Source organism: Meriones unguiculatus, chromosome 1 (assembly GCF_030254825.1).
Source record: "Meriones unguiculatus strain TT.TT164.6M chromosome 1, Bangor_MerUng_6.1, whole genome shotgun sequence".
Classification (NCBI taxonomy): domain Eukaryota; kingdom Metazoa; phylum Chordata; class Mammalia; order Rodentia; family Muridae; genus Meriones; species Meriones unguiculatus.
In genome coordinates, this window is record NC_083349.1 from 172,541,937 (window position 1) to 172,567,900 (window position 25,964).

The window sequence follows — 25,964 nt, forward strand, 5'->3', positions numbered from 1 at the left end:
ATTTTAGTATGTTTATCCTATATTACATGTCTAATATCCACTTATGAGTGAGTGTCTTTCTGCTTCTGGGATACCTCACTCAGGATGATCTTTTCCAGTTCCCACCATTTACCTGCAAATTTCATTTCCTTGTTTTTAGCTGAGTAATATTCCATTGTGTAGATGTACCACAATTTCTGTATCCATTTCTCAACTGAGGGGCATCTGGGCTGTTTCCAGCTTTTGGCTATTACAAATAAAGCTGCTACAAACATGGTTGAGCAGATGTCCTTGTTGTATACTTGAGCATCTTTTGGATATACCCAGGAGTGGTATAGCTGGATCTTGAGGAAGTGCTATTCCTGATTGTCTGAGAAAGTACCAGATTGATTTCCAAAGTGGTTGTATAAGTTTACATTCTCACCAGCAGTGGAGGAGTGTTCCCTTTTCTCCACATCCTCTCCAGCATGTGTTGTCACTTGAGTTATTCATCCTAGCCATTCGAATGGGTGTTAGGTGAAATCTCAGGGTCGTTTTGATTTGCATTTCCCTGATGACTAAGGACGTTGAACATTTCTTTAAGTGTTTCTCTGCCATTCGATATTCCTCTATTGAGAATTCTCTGTTTAGCTCTGTAACCCATTTTTTAATTGGATTACTTGATTTGTTTCTGTTTAACTTCTTGAGTTCTTTATATATACTGGATATTAACCCTCTGTCAGATATGGGCTTGGTGAAGATCCTTTCCCAATCTGTAGGCAATTGTTTTGTTTTTGACGACAGTGTTCTTTGATTTTTATCCACAAGATTTTCACCCTCTAAGCTGAATATAGTTGATTAAAAGTTTATTTCTTCAGACCAAAGCCCCTGCTCAAGTTATTACCTGAGTATTTTTCATTTGGGGACTTGATGCTCATAGTACACCATTCAGCTTCCCTTTGTGACCACAGTAAATCTGAAATACACACAATGATCTTTGATCTTTGCAATGAAAGACACTGTGCCAGCTCTGCCTTCTTTCTTGAGCTATACAGCCCTTTAGTTCCAAAGTCGCACTCAAGAACCTTTCTCAGACTCACTATTTTTTCCTTGTTTATGTTATGGGCCTTCTAGGCCCTAAATCTCTCCTGTGATGGGGTTTTTCTAACTCCCTTCAACTTTTCCAGCAAATTTGACTTGTGGCTACCACGCTGACCTGATAGTTCACACATGGATTTGGTAAGGTCCTTCTCCCTCTCATATTTCCATTTTCTTTTTTTTTTTTATTTTTAAGGTTTATTTATTTGTTATGTAACAATGTTCTGTCTGCATGTACACCTGTAGACCAGAAGAGGGCACCAGATCTCATTATAGATGGTTGTGAGCCATCACGTGGTTGCTGGAATTGAACTCAGGACCTCTGGAAGAGCAACCAGTGTTCTTAACCTTTGAGCCATCTCTCCAGCCCTCATATTTCCATTTTCATATCTGCAAGGAAAGAGGTTCCTTAGACCTGACTCTGATATTTGCCTCATTGGACTCATCTTTTCAGGCACCCTCGGCTCTTTTTACCTTGTGGGTTTTTTGTTTTGTTTTGTTTTGTTTTTGTTTTTGTTTTTGTTTTCTTTTCACATAAATCATGCAAGGGAGGTCTCAGGAGCAGTAGTTTATAGATAGGTAACAAAAGCAGAAGCTCAGAGGAGCCCATGGTTCACTGCTGAGTGCTGCATCGCAGTATAAGCCAGCGCAGCTCATTCGGAAGCATCAGGGCCTCCCAGCAACTCCAACCAGGTCCAGCTGGCATTTCCTCCATATGGTCCAAGGCACCATCTGGGGAACTCGAGCTATTTTCAGCCATTCTGCTGCTCTCTGTATTGAAGTGGCAACGATCTGCAGGCTCTCTGTGTCCCCCTTGAGAAGCCTCTGTGTCCTTCTACCTGCTTCCAGATCTCTGCTGTGTTCAGAGAGCAAGAAGGGATAGCAGATGGGAAACCATCGTCTCTCACTTGGCAGGACTCTCCTAGATGCTCTCACTGTTTTCAGGCCCTTTCTCTCTTGTGCATCATCTACACTGGGTTAAAGTCCTCTTTGGTCAGAGCATGGTGGCCTCTTTCCCCATCTTAGCCATTCTAAGGGTTCTCTGTACCCTAAGGGTTCCCTGCACCCTGCAGAAAAAGAGCACAGACTCCTCAGATGGTCCAGAATCTGACCTTCACACTGTTTCTACTCTCCCATCTTCCCTGAAATCTTCACAACTCCCCACCAGCAATAATCCAGCTCCTGTGTGGCAGCTTGTCAAAACATGCCGGAACCAAGTAGGTTCCGGAGGAAAAGTGCTAATCTGTTGTTTTCAATTTTTCACTAGGATATATTAATTGTACAAGTTAATGGGTTTCATTATGATGGTTTTATATACACATGTAATGTGCCTTAGTCATATTCTCATCCTCTTTTGCATTCTCTCTCCGTATCTCTTGTCCCCTTCCTCTTCCAAAATAATCCCGCTTCTACTTTCATACACAAGAGAGAAAACATGTGAGATTTGTCTTCCTGAGTCTAGCTTATTTCACCTAAGGTAATGATCACCATCTCAACAGATTTTTCCCACAAGTGACATGATTTCATTCATCTTTATGGCCAAATAAAGTTCCATCGTAATACATGTAAGCAATACATTTTCTTAATCCAGTTATCTGCGGATGATCATCTCAGATGATTCTATGTCTTGGCTATTGGATGTGCAGATGTCTTTGTGGTCTGCTGACTCAGATTCCTTCAGGTACAAACCCAGGAATGGTACAACTGGAAGATCTGGTATTTCTACTATTAGAAATTTTAGGAACCTCCATCCTGATTTCCCTAATTACTGCTCTAGCTTATATCCCTACCAAAAACATGTATTTGAAAAGGTTAGTCTTTGGCGACTGAATCAAGATAGTGAATATGGTCAACGTGGTCAAACAAAAAATAAGTACAATATAACCTACAATTACTTAAAATATAAGTAAATAAGTACAAAAATAGCCTACAAACAGAAAAATTTTTATCACCATATCATCCCAGCTTTCATGAAGAGGTAGGCTGGGAACATAATAGGAAGTCCTTCTACAAACAGTCATCTGCTCATACTCTATGCAACCTAGAAATGGGAGGGATAGAAGCTGGCTCTTGTCCATTGGTCTCTGTTCTAGCTCAAATTACCTGCGAGCTCTTTAGTCTTTAGGTGGAGAATAACAAGTGGAAAGCAAAATTCTCACAGCATCCCAGACTGCCTATGAATGTTCAGGGCCATGTGGACACATAGCAGCTTTTTTCCATACTGCTTTCTTTCCCGTTGGGTTTTATGCCCACCAACCCTACCGTCTAATTGCTTGCCCATCAGCTGAGACCCAGTGAACAATCATGTGACACTAAGAGTAGCTCTGTGAACAAGTGAAGGGGGTAGAGAGAATCACAGACACTGGAAACAGCTAAGTCTCACTGGAAAGCCAGCTCCTCCCCTTCCTGTGTGTATGAGATAGCTAGGGCTGCTGTAAGAAGGTATCACACTGTGTGACTGACACTGAAAAAAATGCATTATCTCAGGATTCCAGAGACTGAAAGCACAAGATCAAGATGTCAGAGCTTCAGTACTTCTAAAGGCTATAAGGGAAGGACTTGTTGAAGATCTGTCTCCCTCTGTTTTAGAAATGGCCATCTTTGTGTTCATGTGTCATTCTCTCTCTCTCTCTCTCTCTCTCTCTCTCTCTCTCTCTCTTTCTCTCCCTCTCTCTTTCTCTCTCTCTCTCTCTCTCATATAATTCCTTCAACTTCTCCTTTTATAATGACACCAGTGATACTGGACTAAGGCCAGTCCTAATGACCTCATTTTACCCTGACTATCTCTGCAAAGTATCAGGCTCCACATACAATCACATATCGGAAGGAGAGATTTGGCCGGGGTTGGGTGGAATAGGACTGCAAAAATGAATAGGCGAGGGTACCTTATTCATCCTGCAATGCAGTCCTATGGCGCTGACCACTGATCTCTGGCATTCTCTGGTCTGTTTTGAATTGCAGTATCTACAGTCCTGATATCCCTAAGGACTAACCTTAAAACCAGTCCTGAGTTCTAGGGTGAGACTCCTCAACAGCTAGGTCTTTGGCCCTGAAGTGTCGTTTTAGTTCTCTAAGCCTTGGTTTCTAAATCCAAAATGGAGAAAATAATTTCCACCTTGCTTACTTCGCCAAGCTACTGTGAGCATCTAATGAGATAGTAAATATGACAGCACTGTGAAAAAAATAAGCGCACCACAAATGGAATGCAGCAGCGTCGAGTCATTAGCAGTAGTTGTGAGAATAAAGGGATCTGGAGTCTGGAAAGCCCCATCCACAGCCTGTGAGCTGAAGAAACTCACTCCATTTATAAAGTTATCCTTTTTATTCTCCCCGGAGAACATCCCACAGCTCTCCCTACTTGTGGAACAGCTCCCTGTTTGGATGAATTACAAGTTCATTCACTCCACAGCCTAACCTAAATGCATCCTGCTGCACCTAAGCCCATCTGTCTTCATTCTGGCCAGGGTTGGGGAGAACTGCTCACCCAACCCCTACATTTTTTTGAGTCTGCCCTTTCTTTAAGTCAGCAGTCCAGGACTTGCCCTATGCTAGGCACAGAGCCAGGTAGTAGGGGCTCAGGGCTGGAAAGGAACACTCTGATCCTTCTGTTGCTCACAATCCAGAGCCAAAAAGTTCCCAGAGTGCTAAGCATCCCTTGACCCTAAGAAACATCCCTGTTCTGAAACCTGATTCTTTGCACACGGCACTGATTAAGCCTTTGTCCCCCTCAGACAGCCTTACAACCCAACTGCAAATGACTTTAAACTTTGCTATGAAGAGTCCTTTATAAGCCAAGGCTCCATTCAATCATATTCCATGAAACCTTTGGAGAATCTGGGTGATTCTGCCACTGATGAAGCCAAAAATAGCAGCCTACTTGAAGAAGACCCCATATCTTGAGGTTCAAAACTAACATCTGTGTTTTCACGTTACTGTCCATCTCAGAGACAAGAAAGGGATGGGCTGGTGGCTGGACTGCCTCACAAAGAGAGGTTTCTGCTCTTTTACACTGTACCATTTCTCCCCTAGAAGCCTGGTTCTTTTGACTTGTTGAATGTTTCCCCAAGCCTCCATGATTACTTTCTGCTTCTTTCTTGGTCTATGTATGGTCAGTACCTCTGACAATGCTCTTCCTCCTCCTCCCCAGATGGATACCCACATCCCCTGCCTCATCCACTTCTGTCCCTACTGTAGGCTTCCCCATGTGGATTTGGTGAGCTCTAATTTAGTTACACAAATCTCTCCAAAGAGCACCCCAAACTTTTGCATTTGACAAGCTATCTAATCTTTACTTTACCAATCCTCCAGCTCACTTGCTCTCAAAAGTATCCCAATGGCTTCTCCCCACTTCTCGGCAATGACGTGGCCAGAAAGCCCTCTCACTTGATAAATTCCTGCAGTGTGCTTATTAGCGCCTTGTAACGTAGCCTCCTAAATAATTAAGACTAACCCACACGTGTCAAATTAAATGAGGCAAATACATTGGGAAATTACCTCATCCTCAATTTCTTTTATTAATCAGAGCTTTCTTAAAAAAAATTCTTTCCCCGCTCATTTACAAAAATCAAATACAGTCAGGGAGACTCTTGTTTATAATAACTGTATGAGTGTTCAGCCTCTCCTCCACCACTCACTTGGGAGGTATCCTGATATGTGACACATAAAATAACTTAGGTTGAGTTGTAGAGACAAACCCTGTCGAAATCATACATGACAGGTCACTCATATTTTAATCTTTAGAACTGTTTCCCTGGCATTCACTTGAGAGTAAGGGGAGCTTCCCAGAAGACAAAGGAAATGTTGGCCAAATCCTTCTAGCATCTTCTTCCCTCCTTCTTCAATGCTCCCCTACAGTCTCTCCTAGGCTCAGTCTAGTAGCCTACATGCCCTCTCTTATTAGAAGCCACCACTGCTGTGCTTTAGGTGGACATAAGTCAGTGGAAAACGTAACAAGAACCATCAGCACTTATGTCATTCTCGTGATGAATAATGTGCCTATCATTCTAATGGCCAGGTTATCTTCCTATTGTCAGCACCTGGACTTTTGATGCAAGCTCAGGCAAAAGCTATTGTTGGTTGAAACCAGGAGCCTCCTCACAGTCTGCACTTCCACCGGCCCTCTTTCTGCAGGCTGCATTTCTGCCTTTTGGAGGTGGCTATTAGAAGGAATCCACAAATATAGTAAGTAAACATCAAAGGGGCTTTGATCCACAGAGCCCTCAACAGAATAGGAGCCCCTGAAGAAAAGGCCAAGGCCTTGGATGGGAGAACTTAACATGTCAATTTGGGTGCCTGAGATGTGAAGCTGTTTGAAGTGAGGGCGGTTTGGCTGCGCCTTCAGATGAGTGAGCGAGTATGCAGGGGAAGGAAAGGAAGTGAGCCTTTGGAAATAGCACGCTCAGATCTGCCTCTCTGCTCTTCACTGATAGTCAATAAATCCCTTTAAAAAAAATCAGGAGATCAAAGCTGGTGACCTCCCTGGGCTGAAGCATCTTGCCACTGCCTGCTAAGCTTTGTTTTTCCCTAGGGCATGAGCCCCTAAGCTTGACTTATCTGTTGGTGAGGGCCCTACCCTTGTTTTCCTCCTGCTGTCCTCAGAGGCTAGACCTGAGCAGCAGCAGATGGATTCAGAACATCCTTATCAGAGGCAGGAGGAGGAACCATCCCACCTTATCTATTCTCTGGTAGCCAAGACTCCTGCAGGTGAAAGGCCAAGGACACATCTGTATCTTGAACAAATGTGATGCCATTCAGAGGAACCTCCTTCTCTGAGAACATGGGATGGAAGCAGCCAGATAGCAGAAATCCTGGCAAGACTCTGTGTGGGGCCAGCTGCAGTCATATGCCCTCTAGAACACCATCGCATACCCATTTGCCCAGTTTAGAGCAGCTGTCACATTTTTACGGCTTTTAAACAAACAGGTAGTGATAATGAGTCAAACGTATCAAAGTCAGTCAAGTCCATCAACATTGTTGAGCCTCCACTCCCCCATCTGTGTCACACGAATGGCAATAGCCCATCTGCACACCACAAAGCATTGCTGTGGGAGTTAAAAAATTAAGTGGAGGTGAAATTGTTTCAGAACTCATGAAGTACCCAAGATAAACCAGGACTAAAAGCCAAATACCAGAATGAAAATCTTGCCCACTAGTGAGGTAGGAAACTCAAGTCCAATGCTCATGCACAGTAGAAGATGGTTTATAAAATGCTCTGCAAGAGGTAATGTCAGGCCTTCGCTCTCCAGAGTTGCTTTTCTGTCTGTTCTCCTGGGAAAATCAATGTGCTATTAGTCCTTGTGCATGTTGGCCCTGTTGGCCCCTATACTCTAAATCTACACTTCCCAAGTTCTAGATGCTGACCAGTGCCTGCCCATAGGAACACACAAGATCAGCAACTGCAGAATCCCACCCTTCCTGAAGGTTAAGCACATCTTGTCTATCCATCTGTGTGTCTTCTCCATTGTCACTATTTATCTTGGGTCACCCACTGTGTCTGATCGTGCTGTTCCACTCTGGGCACCACCAGGTGTTCTTGTTTAGTTAGGCTAGTCCTCAATCCTAAATTATAAAAAGCCTCTGTAGCCCAGAGTAATTGTTATTAGAATGTATTCTGGAGTCTACTCCAAAATCCTGACTCCAACACCTAAGGCTGCTTACTACATGCATCTGTAAATGAAGGTGGTAGAAAAAGAAAAGCACAATGCTCTATGCCTCACATGATGCTGAGAAAATCTAGAAAGAACCATTGACTTTAGGATATGCCTGGGACCTAAGTGCTGTAGAATCATTTTCTGAATGAGCAGCCCTGCTTATCCACAGCCCCATGCTAAGACATCTCACACCTGACTCGTTCTCAACTCACCCACCTATGCTTTCCTTCCAGAGCTTGGCCTCCAGAAGAGAGGATGCTGTCTGGTGCTGGGATACATGGCCAAGGACAAGTTTCGGAGAATGAATGAAGGTCAGTGAGGCCCTCCCCACCATTACTCAGGGGTAATGCAGTGAGGGGAAGGTATGCCCACAACTGTGGTACAGAGGAAGCTGGACAGGGAACACAAAACAGATCAGGAAGGAGAGTGGGAGGCTCAGCTTGCTCCTCATGGTGCTGTTTACACAGAGAACAGCTTGTGCCAAAGCATGGGATGGTGATTCAGTAGAGGTTTTTTCTGTTTTGTTTTGTTTGCTATGTTCTCTTCCCCCTACATGTCCCTTACTTCTTTCTCTTTATTCCCTATCTTGCTCTTCCACCCACTCACCCAGTCCAGTAAAATCTGCTTATGCCATCTTTCTAATCCAAAGTTCTCCCTCCTTCTCTTTAATCATTCTTACTTCTTGAATTGACAGCACCTTATAGGGTGCCCAGGAGAATCATAACAAAATAAGGCAGTATTATACTCCAAGAGCCTTGCTTTAGAGATCTTCCCATTTTTCCAACTCCACAGACTCAATTCTGTCTCCCACCCAGGGTGGCTCTGCCTTTCTCAAGCACTGGGCCTTTTCTGAGACTCACCTATGTCCCAGAGGACTTGGGGAATATATTGACTTTGACATGGGGTCTGGGATGTGAGACTATCACTGTCATTTATTGGTCTGCTGTAATAAAGAGGCAATCCTCTCCATCCCCAGCCATCTGTCTCCATGCAGCTAATAACCCTCTTCATCAGATGCCACAGACTGTTTATCAAGGTTCAAAAGCAGATAAACAATGACTGGGGATGCCATTTATTCATTACAGTCAGACAAATGAAGTCTTGGCTTTTTACGAGCAGCCCAGCTTGCCATGAGCTGCCCCCTCCAATCAGGGCTCTTAGCTCCTGTAGCCACTCCAAAAAGAGAGGCAGGACACCCCTGTCATCTGGCCATGCGTTACACTGTACACAGCCTAGTGCCTTCTCCCCGTGTTCAACAGCCGCCTGTCCTCCCAACCCACCATCTGTGACACCCATGCCTTTGTATGTGGCCCAGACAAGAACCCTAGGCTAGCTATGGGCCTGTTGCCGGAACCCATCAAGATGACAGTCTGTGAGGAGTTAAATCAGCACAAGAAAGTCTAGAAAACACTTCTCTCTTACATTCACTGCCTGCCTGTTCAAGAAAGCAGCAGCTTCCAAAGCCACTTATCATCTGCAGGAACCCCACAGCTGAGCACAGCCAGAGGTTGGGGCTGCATACTTTGTGGCAAGCCCATCAGTCTTTTACATTGACTTTTTTTTCTCTCATCACTCTCTCCGTTCTCAACACTGCAGCCCAGAAGAGAGAAGTAGGCAGTAACTTCTAATTTGTGGGAACTGACAGCATGGCTCTGTCCATGGTGCTGAATAGACATGTTCTCTTGTTGGAGATGCTCATTAGGGTAACAGAGGCTAGGCTCCTAGGGATTGGGTGAGAAGAAAAAGTCAGAATCTGGGCTGCATTTGTATCTTGGAGTTCCAGGTGCCTGACCTGAGCTTCTAAGTGACCAAGAAAATGAAGGAAGGGGTGCTGAGCAAGCTGAGCCAAGGTGTGTGATGGGTTGCAAGTCTCAACTAACCAAATGGAGACAGGCTAGAGGAGATAATGGGGTAGAACAAGCCATGAGCAGTGTGTTCGTTCTGGGTCTGGAAGGCTCCAAGTCACAATGGGATGGGGAAAGAGGGAATTTCTTCCAGGCCAGACAGCCTTGTTTTCCAAATGCCAGACAGCACATTTTCCCTCTCCTAAAGTTCATGTGCTGTTTAAGGAAGCAGATGAGAAGGATGCTCTGCTCAGGGGCTCTTAAACCCCAACCCATTTGCAGATAAGAAAGGCATCCACAAGCGCAGGGGCTGTTTTATGGTTTATAATTATCTCATAGCAATACTCAAAATAATTATAACTCCTACATATTAATAATTGAACAGGAAAAGCAGCCATGACATCGATCAAGCAACAGAATTCTTGGCCCATGACAGAAAGTACACCTTGGTATGATTTGAACAGTTGGTAAAACAGTAAAATAAAAAAATTATCATTTTTCTCGAAGTGGCTAGAATTCATGAGCTATTGAGACAATTAGCTGCTTCTTCCATTAGAGACAAAATAGTGATTGTTTTATTTCCATTTCAGGATAAATAAAAAACCCTTGCTTGTGCTGTATTAAAGCATATTTGTTTTGTTTAACAGCATCTAATAAGGTGTCTGTCACCCAGGGAGAAGTGAGCCCCTATTTCATTTGTTTCCCTGTTAATTTCGCATCTCCTTTTATTTTATTTCCCCTCCACCATCACCCCCTCCTCACTACAATCTTAAAAAAAAAACATTTAAGAAGGAGCAAAGGGAAAATAATGAATGAAAAAGAGCTTTATAGATGTTGGGCTTGTCATAAGTTAGAATAATCGCAATTGGTGCTGTTAAGCTACACAAAGCAATAAAAAGAAAACGCTATTCAAAGATCATTTAAGGAAGCATGTGATAGTCAATGAGAGGGTTGCTCTATTTGGAAGTGCCTAATAGTCTCTCAGAGAAAAATCTGTAGCATTCACAGGGATGGAGGGTGGTTGGTAAATATTGATGTGGAGGGGGGAGTTCTTTCCTGTTTGGCCTCAACAAACTGGGGATCCAGTAGAGACAGAGGCAAAAATCAGCTAAGGGCAGACAAGGATGGAGAGGGTATAGACAGGCTGGGCACAGAATGTCAGAGTTGTCTGAGATCATCGTCTTCATATGATTAAGAACTCGGTGCTTTACAGGAACTGTTGGAAAGAGGTTGTTTATTTATTCATCAAACATTCATTGAATACCATAAAAATGATACCAATTTTTCATAATAAGTGTCAGGCTGCATTATAAGTACTGGAGTGGTTACAGTGAATAAAACATAGCCCCTGCCCACAAGGAGCTCACAGTAAAATCACAAGTCATGTCTCCCTAAAAACATCTTCTCCTCAAAGAGCACCTGCTTACATCTCACCAAACTCAGAGCCCCTCTCCCTTAGCATATGCTCCACCTGGCCAACCAGTCTGTTTTCTTAGCAGTACGTATCACTATTTGTGATGGTGTACCAACTTCCTACTTGTGTGCTGTTGGCCCCACCTGTGGGAGAGGGAAGAATTCGTGTCCATCTTTTCACATCCTAGGGACTTAGCTCAGTGACTCACTCAGAGGGAGAGTCACTTACAGTAAGTTATTTAAGTAAACATTTAATAGAGACTGTGAGTCACAATAGAAGAGTGTCCAAAGTCACTTACAGGTATCAGTGGAGTCTCGAAAAGGAAACAGGCATTTTATGGGCTGGCCATGCTTTGATCCCACTGGAAAGCAATTGGCTGGTGGATCTCTGTGAGGTCTAGGCCAGCCTGGTCTACATAGCAAGTCCCAGGTCAGCCATGACTACATAATAGGACCCTGACCAGGGTTGTCTCCATATCTTCAGCAGCACCTGAGTCCCAGGCTTTCCTTCAGTTATAGGTTTAGAGGCCTCTCAAGCCCCAAGCAGAGTGGAAAGTCAAGAAGACTGTCCTTGCCCAGGGTGTATCAAAGACAAAATATTCTAGAGAGATCTAGATCAAGGGGCACAAGTCCCTTAGAAACCAGAAATTTCTGTGAGGCCCATCCTGAGAAGCATAAACAAGGAAGTATGCTTAAAGGAGAGAGGAGGCAGGGAAACCTTGGCCTCCCTTTTACCCAGTCCCTTCCCCCACACTGAGGTGGGCCTGCAGGGCTAGATTTCTTGCACAGAGATGCCTTCTTGGGCTGCAGAGAGGGACAAGCAGTACATTGATTGTCAGGGCAGTTTCAGAATCCTACTGTGGGACTGCTTCTTTCTGTTCAGTGAAGGGAAAGCAGTAATAACCTCCCAGCTTTCTCTCATATTCCTGGAAAGAGCCATTTAGGGATTAGCACAAATGCCTTAGGTCTGAAGACTCTGGCCTCCTGGAACACCCAGGGAAGATGAAGCCAGATGCTGGCCCCAAATCAGCTCACAGCCAGCTCTGGTTCTATGAAAAAGTGCATTACCCCTCCCCCCACCCCCAGCTCTTGTCCTCACCTCTCAGTCCTATGCAGAGAAGAGGCCATAGAAGATGGGAACTTGGAGTCTTCTACAGAAGTTCCTTGTGATGATAAAGGAGCCTGTCTTTTCTTCCTTTAATGAGTATAAAACAACCCCCGTCTACTATCTCCTAAAAGAGACGGTTTAAAAAAAAAAAAAAAAAATTCCCCGTAGTTGGAGCAGTATATGGAGCCAGGTGTGGGAACTTGTCCTGACACAACCCTGGGCTTTTGGAATTCACCCTTCTCAAACACAAAGATGACCTTACAGATAAGGTCATCTGTAAGGCTCTATATCAGTTTGCTTTTCTGTTGTGAGGAAACAGTGAACAAAAACAGCTTGGGGAAGAAAAAGTTTATTTGGCTTACAATTGAGGGAAGCCAAGGGAGGGGCTCAAGGAAAGAACCTGGAGGCAGAAATCAAAGAGGAGTGCTGCTACTGTAGAGTTCCTTGTGACTTGCTGAGCCCGCTTTCCTGTGTATAAGAAGACCCAGAACCACCTGTTCATGGGTGGCATTGCCCAGAGAGAGCTGGGCCCTCCCACATCAATTATTAATCACAAAAAAATGCCCACACAGACTTGCCTACAGGCCAAACTGATAAGGGCAACTCTTCACTTGAAGTTTCACCTGCCCAGGTGGCTTTAGTGCATGCCAAGTTGACAAAAAAACTAACCAGCAAAGGCTCTAAATCATGACGATGCAAACTCAAATCGGACTCTGAGACCACCACATACTCCTTGCTCACCCATCCTATAATGTTGCATGCCCTGGTAAGCAAAGGATTCCTGGTCACCAAAGGAGCCTATTTTAAGTTGAGTGGTCTTTCCAACTGCCCCCCAAAAGCACATTGGAGTTTCTTTCTCCTGCCTCTCCTTGCACAGAAGATAGAAGTCATGGTCGACTTTAATACCACCTAACCTGAAAACTAACTGTACTTCCATCAATGCCAAGGGGAAGCAGAAGTAGGGAGCCTGGGACCTCTGCCCAGAGCCCTGAACCTAGGAAAGACAAGCTCTGCTAGTGTGGGCAGCTTTTGCCACAATGCTCACTGGGGCCAGTTTGGTTCATGCAGAGGGCAGACAATCATTTTGCTGAGAGCATTCCTGGGGTGCCTGCCACAGTCCCCAGGATGTTGGCTAATACTGTCATTTTGTTAGTTGGCGCTTTGGGGTGCATATTTTTTTCTTATTTCATTTTTCTTGATGATGTGTTTTCCTCCACTGGGGCTACGGAGCTGGTTATTTGTATAACGTCCCTGTTTATTATTTATGGCAAGACTCAGGCTTCCAGGGCACTTTATGATTGTTATTTAATTCACTCAGCATCTTGGAACAAGGGACCAGATATTTCCATTCTCCTGCCACAATCTGATGGAAGATTCTAGAACTTTGTCCCAGGCTTATTCCTCCAGTCATCATTCCTACAGAAGACTTGTTTATCCAAAGCCAGAGGGTTCCCTTGGCTGCAGACCATGCCAAATTACTTTATAAACTTCCCCTTCCCTCACGTTTCACATTCTGGTTTCACCATTTTGTGGGAATTTTACCTTCTAGGTATCTTCTGAATCTCTCTCTCTCTCTCTCTCTCTCTCTCTCTCTCTCTCTCTCTCTCCCACCCTCACTCCCTTCCCCCTCTTTTCTGCCCTTTTCTTCCTTTCCATTTTCCCCTACACTCCTTTTCTCTCTTTTTTCCTCCCTCCCTCTCCTTCCTTACATCTCTTTCCTCATGTCGAACCACCCCCTAGCCCATTTCATCTCACACACAGCCAAAGGAATGCTTCAAAATGCAGACTTGATACTATGTTCTAAAATAAATTTCAATGATTTTCTATTGCTTTTAAGAATAGTCAAACCCATCCCATGACTTATAAGTCTCCACACATCTGATTCCTGCAAGTTCCCCAGTCATGTGGCCCTTCTTTCTCCTCCTCAAGGAGGTTATTTTCTCCTACACAGGAATTTGGAGTCCTTGGTCCCTCTTCTTAGAACACATGTTATATGCAACATACCCATCTCTTTATTCTTCACATGCTAATTCTTCCTTATCCTCCAAACTGCAGCTCCATTATCTTTTCCCACTGAGTCCTCCTCTGATCTGCTCTCCCAGCTTAGGCCATTTCTGTGTACTACATGGTCTGGTAGACCACACCCATGCTCTCCAGAACTCTTACCTCTGTGTACAGATTTTAAGTTCATGTTAAAGTTGCTTCACTAATAGCTGTCTGCCCTCCCAATCAATAAGCTCCAATAGATCTGTTAGGTCTCAGAGTCCTAAGTCAAATGTTTGCACAGAATGGATAATGGCAGAAGAGTAAAGATGGGAGATGTCTCTGGCCCCCAGATACTGGGCTAGGTGAAAGAAAGAGAGAGAGAGAGAGAGAGAGAGAGAGAGAGAGAGAGAGAGTAACAAAGAAACAAAGAAACAAAGATGCCCATGCACCTGGAAACTGCCTCAGGAAAGGCATGTGACTTGCTTAGCATGACTGGGCCAGGGGGAAAGTGGAGCCCAGGGACTCAAATTTAAGCGTCAGTGAAGCCTGGGCCAACACAATTGAGAGAACCAATCAGGGGGAAATACCTAAGCAAGTGGGTTAGGGTATGCTTTGTAAGAGGCAGGCTACAAGAACCTCTGGGGAAAAGGAAGTAGGTTCTTCAGACAGCAATACGAGAGAACATGTAGAAGTCGTCTCTGCCCTCCCTACCCCCACAGCTCATCCCTGTACCAGACTCGGAAACCCTGAGCTATCCCAGGTGCTCAGTCCCCAGCAATCCCTGCCATCCACCTGGAAAGTCAGCCATTGTTCATGCCAGTTTTTCTTTTGATTCCTGTTTCGGTTTAGGTATTTCATTTAGCATTATAATTCATAAGCCTAAAGACCTAACAATGTAGCTTGGGAGTCAGAGAAGTCTAGAGGCAATTCCAGCTCTAGTCATAATAGGCTCAGAAGAAAATCATCATAGATTCGTGAGGCCAGAAGGGGGCCTCATCTAGCTGATGGCTCCACTTGCCCACCCTTTGTTGAGGAAATTTTTATGTGACTCTGGAGATATACAGATGTTTAAGTTAAACATTTATATGACTCCAGGTACATCGGCATGTAAACTAAGCATTTACTGATGACAAATCATAAAGGAATTAATATTTCTTAATACACACATAATTTTAGCACTTATTAAAAACAAAGGTAAATTTGTACACTAATGAGATGGGTGTGCGTGTTTATTTTTACATGAAGAATTAAATCATGACTAAATATTTGCTGCTGCAGGGTGTGGAACACATCCAATGGTTTTCAGATCAGTATTTTGATCTTCAAATTGCCAGTGCTGAGAATTCTGCTTTGCAAAAGCACACGGTATGACATCACAGAAGCACACTTAGAGCACTTCAGAAATTGCTGGAAATGCTGTCCTAATCCCAAGCCAAACTTCATTTCATGTTTGGTTTTGTTTCATAAAACTCAAATTACCAACTTAAATAGCAATTTTTTAAAGATCAAACACTCAAATTCAGTACAATCCAAAGATAAACTACTTTGATACGTACACACTTAAGGAATGATGGTAGAAAAATGTCAACACCTTTGTCTGCCATCATTAAATGGTCGTTTCTATGACAGCCAAACCTTTGGGTGCACAGTAAGAACACCACCATTGGTAACATTCTCTAGTCCCAAAACTGAGCTAAGATGACTCAGGAAGCATTGGTTGGCACTAGTGCTGTGACAGCGTGTGCAGTGGAAAGTGCATGTGCTATGGGTTCAGAACCAAGGCTGCAACGCATCTGAGTGTTGGGACACAGGTGAACACGGCCAGAAACACCCGATTCACTGCATTTGATTTCAATTTTTTTTTAAGTCTTTGCATGCTCAGAAACCTTTCATTGATGCCAAAACTCCTATCACCTACATATACAGCTTATAACAACCCTTAATGGTGCCGTGATCCTCAGTTTAATAAGCTGGGACGTGGTCCACAGCATATTTTGATGGTTTAACATCCTTGCCAAGTTCTATGGGATGGGAAAACTCTGTGAATACTGTGGAGCTTGACGCTTAGGGCTAACCACCATTCATCCAGTGGCTCTCTGAGGATGGCACAGAGCCAGCCCCATGGCATGTAAAGATGGTCCCTGCTTCCAAGGCTATCTAGCATATAATATTGTAGCACAGTGTCACAGCTGCCTTCACCAAGTATGAATAATCAGCTGCGGCCACAGAGAAGGGGGAATTCTATTCAGGCTGAAAGCCATGCAAGATGTAGCCAGGGTGACCTCTAAGAGAATTGGACTCTTGGCTGCTTTCCTTAAAGAGACCATTGCAACCAATGCTTGACTCCTTCCAAATGAGATACACCCTCTTGTCAAGGCCATGGATGCCTGTCTCCTCAGTCAGGCTCACATAAAGAGGTTTAAAATACTATAAAACACTACCCTCCTTCAACATCCTAGCACTCCAACTGCACTAACAAGGAATCAAGTGACCTGGGAAGCAGTAGTTATTGGCAAGGTATTGGGGTGTCCCCCTATGCTGTGTCCCAAGAAGGCCTTCTCTCCCCTTTCCGCCTCTCTGCCCTCATCTAGTCTCAGATCTTCATTGCTGAATTCATTGAATGCGGAGACCCACATCCCAGGCCCCTCCCCCGAGTCTGGAGAAAGCAGAGAAGAGTGGAAATAAATGAGGTGCCTAATGACCTGTGGTGCCATAAAGTTTTTAGAGCTGTGCAGCAGAATGAGTAGGTTTGGGGCTGAGATGAATTACGCAGAACTTTATTGAGAGGAGGTCAATAAAAATCTGAAGGCACTTGTACCACCTTCGCAGGGCGGTCATTGCACAGCGCCAGGTCCAGCACTCCGGAAGCAGCAATGGGGCACTGTTTTTCCCCTCTGCTCCATCTGCTTCTTCCCCATGTCTTTCTTGCTGAAATATATTTGTTTCCATGGAAACAGTGTTGTTACTGGTATGGGAGGAGTTTAATGACATTCAGAAGTACCAAATCAAGTCCATTTATATAATGGTTTGAAATACACATAATAGCCTATGGAATATAGGACACGGTGACAGTTTCAGTAACTGCATACCGAGTGTGGGATAAATAGCGCAATGTAACAGTCCCCCACCCCTGAGTCAAATGGGCTAGGAATAACCACCATTCTTAACAGTAAAGAGTAACACGTCTCAACTGCTATTCATGAAACGACCTCAAACACAGTACAAGCCACTCCTCTGTCACTGGGGAAGGATGCTAGGCCATGGTTCCTCTGCACCTGGCAAGGTGTAGCCCAGAATCAGGTGTGTGGGTGCGGAGGTGAGGACGTGCCTACGGGTGCCCTCAGACCTACAAAGGGAAAAGCTTCCCATCCAGTGCCCCTTAGTCTGCCACTCTGGCTAGCCTGCTGCTCTCGTTGTGCTGATAGATGCACTTGGGTCTGTTCTGAAGGTTCATTTCTGTTTGATTTGGGGATTTATCAGGTGCTTACTGTGTGCTCAGAGCAGTGGGAGATGTTAGGGAATAGTCTCACTTCGCCCAGTTATCCCAGAGGCACATTCAAATGTGATCATTTATCTGCAGGAGAGGAGGATACCAGAATGGCTTTTAAAAAAATTGACATGGGAGAATGGAAGCAACAGAGGGTATCACCCAGCCTGTTACCACTATGGCCAACTAGAGCCTAGATTCATGGGAACTCTGAGACATGCTATAGAATAGCGGCTCAAAGTCAAGAGACCCAATGAGTGGGACACTTATACACTATCTCTCGAGAGAAATGGGTTAGAAGATGATTGGGGCTCACACATGAGGGGTGGGAGTTTTAGCATCCAGCTAATTGGCATGAGTGTGCTAATTGGTGTGCTTGCCTGATTGGTGTGAGCACCACCTAAGAGAGAGCCCCCAACAGCAGGGTTCACAGGTGCTGGGGATCAGAAACTGTCCCACGGATTCTGAAATGGTACTACCTAGAGATCCAAGAGGAACCAACAGAGCTGGTAGCCTCTGTCAGAAATTAAGATGTAGTGAGAGATGAGTGGCTAATGGCAGAGCAAGGTGGAGTAAGAGAGCCAAAGAGATGTACAAAGGATGCTCCCACGGACACAACAACACAACACTGTGTAAAGCCAGAAGCTATGATGGCAGTAGTACTAGGAAACAGCTCGAGAGAGAGAAGGACCAGAGCAAAGCCATGAAGACGCCATTTGTATGTGCTTGTATCATTTACCACCTACAACAAAGGTGTCATCCCGTTGTTTAAAAATCTTACTTCATGGATACGGCTGTTTTGCCTGCATGTATGTCTGAACATCATGTGCATGCCTGGTGCCTGCAGTGGCCAAAAGAGGCCATCAGATCTCCTGAAACCAGAGTTAACAGATGGGGAGGCACCAGACAGCCTCACGTGAGTGCAGAATTGAGCCTCTGTCTTCTAGAACAACAGTTCTCAACCTGTGGGTTGTGGCCCTTTGGTGGGTCACATACTAGACATCCTGCATATCAGGCGTTTACATTACAACTCATAATGGTAGCAAAACCACAGCTATGAAGCAGCAAAAATAATCATTTTAGGTTGGGGGTCACCACAACGTAAGGAACTATATTGAGGGGTCGCAGCATTAGGAGGGTTGAGAAGCACTGCTTTAGAAGAACAGAAAGAGCTCTTAACTGCTCAGCCATCTTCATTTTTTAAACTATTGAACTCATTGAACTATATAAAGTGCCTTCTGGTGACTTTAACCCCTTATCCTCCTTAATCCCAGCCCCGCCCCTCAAGTCCCTTTGCTACATTCCTGTATCTAGTTTTTGTTTCGTTTTCCGATGCCCTGAGCTTAGCCAGGATCATCTGTATGACCATGAGTTTAGAACTACCCATGGGAGTGGGTTCCTCGGTGGGTACGTGCTGGAGACAATGACTGCTCTTCCCCAAGAATCCACCAGTAGCCAACAGTTCTTCAGAGAAGGGGAGTCTCTCCCTGATCCATGATGAACTGTTGATAGGTCCAGTCTTGTGTAGAACGATTACATGCAGCCACAGGCACTGTGATATAGCCACAAAACAGCAAAATGGCTGTTTTGGCTATATCATATCCAGAAGACAGCATCTCACACCGCTTCCCTATCTCCCAACTCTTACTGTCTTCCCAGCCCCTCATCCCTGATGGTCTGCAAGCCTCAGAGAAGGTGGTATATATGTTTTGTTTAAGCCTGAGCACTCAACTGTCACTTATTTTCAGCCTCCTGGGCAGCCATACACCTCTGAGTCACTACTACTCATTGCAAAGAGAAGCTTCTCTGGTTAAGGCTGGGAGTGGCATTTGTCTATGGGTATGAACACAAATACTTAGGGATTATTTGGTGTCGTGACAATTTACCTAAGCGACAATAGTAACTTTACCCTTTCGACTCAGCTCTCCACAGCCGAGGGGTTTTGACTGGGTACTAGGATAAGGCATGCATTCTCTCTTGTGGATCAAAGCCTTGAATCTGATTAGAGAGTAGTTAATTACTCCCAGAATAGATGTACCAAGATCATACCAGTGAGTGCATCTTGCCTGGCAGATTGGTACTGTAGTTGATAACGTTCTCAGCTGAGTAAAGCCTTTGATGTCTTCTCTCTTCCAGTACCCTGTACATCTTCTAGGACTATGGAAGCTAACCAGCAGGGAGGAAGCGCATTTTTTGTTTACTTTACAAGGTGTTTGGTGTCTTCAGCACTAGTTCTGGTGGACAGCAGAGAGGAATGGCAAGAACCTGTATTATTTGGAGGCCTCTGGGGTCTCAGAGCATTTCACACCTGGCACTAGGGATGTTGTTTAACAACCCTTTGCTTTCTGGAGCAGCATTATACAGACATTTGATATCTCTCCCATCTAACACTTTTTAGTTTTTTAACTTATGGGCTTTTTTGTTTTGGTTTGGTTTGGGGTTTTAGAAACATGATTTCTCTGTGTAGCCCTGGATGTTCTGGAAGTCACTCTGTAGACCAGGCTGGCTTTGAACTCAGAGTGCTAGGATTAAAAACATGCTGGAATTAAAGGCCTACCTTTGCCTTCCAAATTCTGGGATTAAAGACATGTGTCACCACTGCTCGGCTTAACTTATGTTTTTTAGTTGGCTTACAAACCTGTGGGTTTTCATATAACTTAGTTTTAATTAAGTTTTACTCATCCTTGGTTTTAGTTAACCTTCCTCCCTCATCTTCCCACCACACCATTGCTTATTTCTACCTCCAAATTCCCTGTCTCTGTTTTTTGGATCACCTATGTTTTGCTGCTGTCCCATTTTGAGGATGAAGAAACTGAAGCCTAGAAAGATTGATACATTCATGTAAGGCAGATGGTCAAGAAGTGCCTTGGCTTCTTGTTTTCACTCTGCTTTCTTCCATAGGTGATATAATGAGGTATTGTCCCTATTATCAGGAAGGGTAGATGTGACTAAAAGGACTGCAGTGTGTCCCCATGCACTTCTCCCAAGGTTCAGAACTGCTGCCTCATACCTCCCCACCCACAGACCCTACTCTGATCTTATCCAAGATGAAGGCTATTTGGGCCTGGTATTGAGTGAATTCTCTGGGCATCACTGTCCAGGGTCAGAGAAAGGAAAGGCACATCCCAGGCAGAGGGTTTCAACTCTGATGGTCCACAGAAGAAAGCCTCTTCCCATCCCTACTCTCCTTTCTCAGCCTTACATCTGAAAACACAAGGCAAGCATGCTGGCCTGAAGCAGTATTTCTACAGCCTGTTTATAGGTTGGTTTTTTGTTTTGTTTTGTTTTGTTTTTTGCAAAATATAGCCTTGATGCCTAGACAAGACAGGTAAAGGCTAAGCAATCTCTAATTAAACAAGTCTGTTTTTATTGAATATCTTGGAGACTAACATGCCAAAGGGCACAATGAATCACCAACAGTGAGGAACAGTTCTCAAACGCATTGTCTACAAAACATCTTTACAAGATGTCTCAGGCTTAGTGTTCCCTTGAAATCCACATTGAGAAATGGTAGTTTAAGTCCCATAGCTGCCGCTAGCTTTTTGAGTGAGCATTGTCAGACAAGGGAAAAAAAACATAGCTGCCTTGTGAGGACCAGTAAACTAATATGGGTGAACACCATTAAGTGTAAACTGTTACACAAATAAGATAGTGTGTTATTTGCATGAAGCAAACACTTCCACAGGTAATGTTTAATTAGGACTCAAACAAACAAAAACAAATATTTTGAACTATTAGTCCTGCTCTTGATGAGGAATAAAATTTTGACACTGATCTCTCTTAACCTGTTTTCTCATCCACAAGATGGGTATATTCACAATACCAACCCTTTTGTTGCATTCATTTGTATACATGCATGACTGTACAGGTGCTCTGGGAAAGCATAAAGTTCAGTAGTACTTACAAATCCAAGTGGACACCCCAGTTCAATCCCATTTGTGCAGAGATCAAAACAGGAGTATTGGGAGATGGATGGCCAGTGGGAGAAATTACAAGGATGAATATTCTTCGTCCTTATTCATGAGGTAGAGGACTTACACATACATGCTCTCAAGGAGGAAAGCAGGACTATCTCATGAGAAAATGGCAAATGCAATTTCCAGAGGAAGCCGTTGGGAGGAGGAGCCCCTGGTTGCACTGGAGAGTGACCGTCCGAAGTCTATACAAGGCAGCAGATCAGCAGAGATGAGTTCAGCCTCCCGGGTCGAGTCACGAGCTGTCATGGTAGGACTGACGGAGAACACTCTGCCCTTCAGCATAGAAGAATAAATTTCCCCACCACATACCAGCTGGGGAGCCTTGGACAAGTCACTAACCATGCTGGTTCTCCAGGTCTACGCCATAGAGCATTGTAAAGGCCAAATCCAAGCTCAGCTGTTTGAAAGAGGGTTTTGTAACACATATAAGTAGGAGGGGACATGACTCGCCTATTCACTCAGCTAACATTGCTTGACCGTATACTGTGTGCCAGCCACTGCCTCCACAATCCATATCCATCACCGAATCTGTGCCAGGCACCATGTTTAGCACTTTAGACACATCAGCTTGTTTCCTGATCACCATAGTCCTGAGGGATGGCTATACTGACTCCCATTGTCTATATGAGGAAACCAAGTTCAGGGGAGAGGAATTACTTACACAAAGCTGTCCAGCCAGTAAATGGTAGAACTCAGCACTGGATCCATCAGAACGCCAAGTTCTATACCCAGTGCCTTACCCTTTTCTGTGGTGCTTCTTCAGAGCTTTATACTTGTGGTGAACCTGGTACTCCAACCCTGCCAGATCCTCCTCGACTTATACATCCCACCTGCTTCCTGCTACCAGGCCTGCTGACCACTGTGTAAATGCCTCATCTCCCCTCCTCCTCTTCTTCCAAGCCTCCCCTGACTATCTGTCCTGTATAACACAGTCATTTGGGCTCTAATTTCTATCCTGATTCAAGACCTCAGCTTCCCAAGCCCCTGAGCAATGAGTATCACTCATCTAGAGCAGCCACTGGTTGGGTGAAAACTGAACACAAAAAAGTTTTCAGAAAACAGATTGGAAAGTGCTAGGTTAACTACAGCCAAGGCTTACCCACTCGTGATAGATGTCCCCAGAGCAAAGCCAAATGACCTTTGGTGCCAGCTCAGAGCTCTTGGCTCCTTCTCATCCACCACACAGTACAAGGACACAATGCTTCTGCAAATATCTTCTCTACGGGGCACTGTAGTGTTATCTTGGCTCACTCCTTCTCCAGAGATGAAGAGATTGTTTTAAACCTGCCGCCCCACCAGCTCTGCTCCGAGCTTCCAATGCCATTAAGTTTCATTATAACGAATAAACACCACAATGACATTTATAAGTTACCACTGAGCACAGAAGCACAAATATGAAGCAGATAAACTGCATTTGATCCAAATAATTACTGCAGGCAATATTGGGCTTAGTCTGAGCTGGCAGCCAGCTACGGAGTAATTTATTAGATTGCGTAAGGCAATGTTGCACGTTGAGTTTTTCATTATTGTGTCTCTTCCCCTCTCTGTGGCCTAAATAGGTTACAGGAGTTTAGACAATGCATGGCCAAACTAAGACAGACTTTGCTCAAGCAGATTAGGGCTGGGAACGCCATCCAAGGTCCAGGGATGGCTGCTTCCCAAGCAACCCGTGTACTTGTGAGAGAAGAGAGAACTGAGATTATGTTAATGCTGCCAGCCAAGGACAGCTCCCTACCCTCCCACCCACTGGCCCAGATACAGAAAGGGGCCCCATGGAGGGAGTCAATGACAGGTTGGATGCATAGCCTGACTTTCTGCAGCACATTCTGGCCAAAGACCTTCCCAATAAAAAGACCCCTCCATAACCCTAGGTGGCCCAGGGCTGTCCCACAGCCCAGTCTCAGACCTATCCTTCTGCAATGAATAAAAGAAAGGAAGCAATCTGCCACCAGCCCTGCAAAACAAAGCAAGGAGAGCTGGCGACGAGCAGCCTCTTCTCTGCCAAACCTGAACTCATAAAGTTTGATTCAAGGGGTTACAATACCTCCAATTCAGCATCCCTCCTGCCCCATTCTCCCAGCCTTAGTAAATTACCCAATAAGCAGCAAGGACTTGTAGTTATTGTGCAGTTAAATGGTATTTGCCCAGTAAATCCTGAGCAGAGTACTCACGGTGATATACAGTAACTAATTACAGACATGAATTCTCTCCCCAAGACGCCAAGTGTTACCAAATATTGCTGTGTTTAGGGGAGGTGGTTTCAAAGCTGCTCTACTCTCTCCAGTGAAGCCATGAGTAACTCCACTATTATAGGAGCCATAAGCATCTCCAGAGGCCCTCCAGCTAGAAAACAGAGATGTCCTTAAAGGCAGACAGACATGGACCACTCTCTCAAGATGGCACCAACCGTGTCCTCCCTGATCCCACGTCCCAGCACAAGGGTTCAGGTAGGCACCAGCCAGCTTTCCCTGATTTATAGCACTACAAATAAGCAGCTCGGCACTGTAGAAGCTATTGCAAAAGGCCCACAGCTCCAGCAGTGCAGGGAATGGAAGCCATCAGTCACTGAGCTCAGGACTGAGCTGAGAAAGCTCTTGTAGAGCATCGGCTTCCACATCCAAGGATGTGCCTAAAAGAAGAGTGGAAGTCACCATTCCAAGCCAGGCATGATGGAGCATGCTCTTACTCCTAGTACTCAGCAAGGGAAAGCAGGAACATTATGAGTTCAAGGTCAGTCTGAGCTACGAAATGAGATCTTATTGAAAGAGAGAGAGAAGAGAGATGAAGAGAAAAGAGAGGGTGTGGGAGATAACTTAGTTAGAAAAGTACTTGTGGTGCAAACATAATGAACTGAGTTTGATCTTGAAAACATGTGTCAAAAAGCCAGGCATGGTAGCACACACCTGTAATCCAAGCACTGGAGAAGTGTAAGCAGGAAGGTTGCTGGCCATTGAGAGCTCCAGTTCTGTGAGTGGTGTTCTCAAAACAAAATGAAAACAAAAAATCAAGGTGAATGGCATTGGAGGGTGAATGCTGGCCTCTAGACATGCACACATACACACTGAGAGAAGAATTGAATGTTCGTGCCTGAGCCTGGATGCAGAGAGTGTTCATCCTAAATTGATGTTTATGGTACTCACCTCAGCCCCAATGGCACATGGGAGCATTACCTTGATCTAGAGTTGGGCAGGGACTATACATGGAAGGTATAAAGCAGATGGCCTATCATTGTCACATCTGTTCTTAGAGCACAGCTGCAGCAGTTATAGGGCACGGCACTCAGTCTCTGCCCTCTAAAGAGTAAACCCAGGGATCACACACCCTCTGAACTCAGTACAGCTGTGTAAACAAAAGCCAGCATTGGGATGAAAGGATTCAAACCTTACTTCTGTTATCCCTCACTGATGACCTTGGACCAGTTACTTATCCTCTCTGAGCTTCAACTTACTCATTCATGAAATGGGAAAGGCTCTCTCTAGGTCTTAGGATTGCTGTGGAAATGGCCAACCTGGAGTTAGGTCTGCTGCTATATCCTAGGAGCTCTGTCTTTACCCATTGCATCTCCATATGGCTAATCTATCTTCTGGGACACCGGATACTAGTCTAAGCCTCCTTGGAAAGAAGAACTCAATTCTTATCCTGGGTACCCCCAAAAGTCTGAACATTCCTCTCATTTTTTCCTAAGTGCTTTTAGCATGAAACTTCTCCTTCATACACAAGCCTACATCAAACTTTTGAAAGACACAGGTAGCTGTTACAAGTTAGCTGTGTTTTCTTTGCTGATGCCTTCTTGGGTGGAAACAGATAATGAAAGCCCTCTCCAGGGTATCTCTCTGATGGAGACAAAAAAAAATAGCTCAAGATTGAGCAAAATACTGAATAGGGTTGTCATTGCTACAGCAGGACAGTTGGCTTTGAGCCCTAGCCTCTCAAGTCTCTGCTTGGGAGGCTGGTGATCAACCCTTCTCCATGGGGTACTGAGAGGATGTATTAAGTAAGATAATATATGGGAAGTGCTCTGTGAAGCATAAAGTATATATACAAAAGTTCACTGTGGCTAATATCCCAAACCAACCAGAAGACTGGGCCCAGAATCCCAGGGCAGTACAAGAATCGCTTTTTTAATTAGGACACATATATAGTCAGCTCTCAATTATCTGTTGGCAAATTGTCCCCATTCCTGGCAAATGCTATCACCAAGACTGCTTAATGAAGTCCTCTGTTAACATTTCACAGCTTCTTATTCTGCTCTTATTTGCATGAGGCCCAAAGGGAATGAAAGTCCTTTAAAGGCAAAATCAGTTAATATCCCCAGTTTCTCCTAGGGAAGGTGTGAGCCAGAGAGATGACAAGAAGGGAGGGAGAGTGAGGCTAATACTCACTTTGGACCAGTACAGAAGTAATGTTCCCCATCCAGCTGAGGAGAAGACAGGCAGGGAGCCC

At 44.6% G+C, this 25,964-nt stretch overlaps 1 protein-coding gene across 6 annotated transcripts in view; it reads left to right on the plus strand.

The window, feature by feature from the left end:
- The window catches only part of Kirrel3 (kirre like nephrin family adhesion molecule 3), a 553,630-nt gene that overhangs the window by 416,965 nt on the left and 110,701 nt on the right, over window positions 1-25,964 (plus strand). For 5 of the 6 annotated variants that reach the window (XM_060371465.1, XM_060371462.1, XM_060371477.1 and 2 more), the window contains exon 3: window positions 7,940-8,017. The exons of the other annotated variant lie outside the window; for it this stretch is intronic. In XM_060371465.1, the coding sequence (XP_060227448.1) occupies window positions 7,940-8,017 (78 nt within the window). The remainder of the gene's footprint in view (window positions 1-7,939; window positions 8,018-25,964) is intronic. 6 annotated transcript variants of the gene reach the window in all.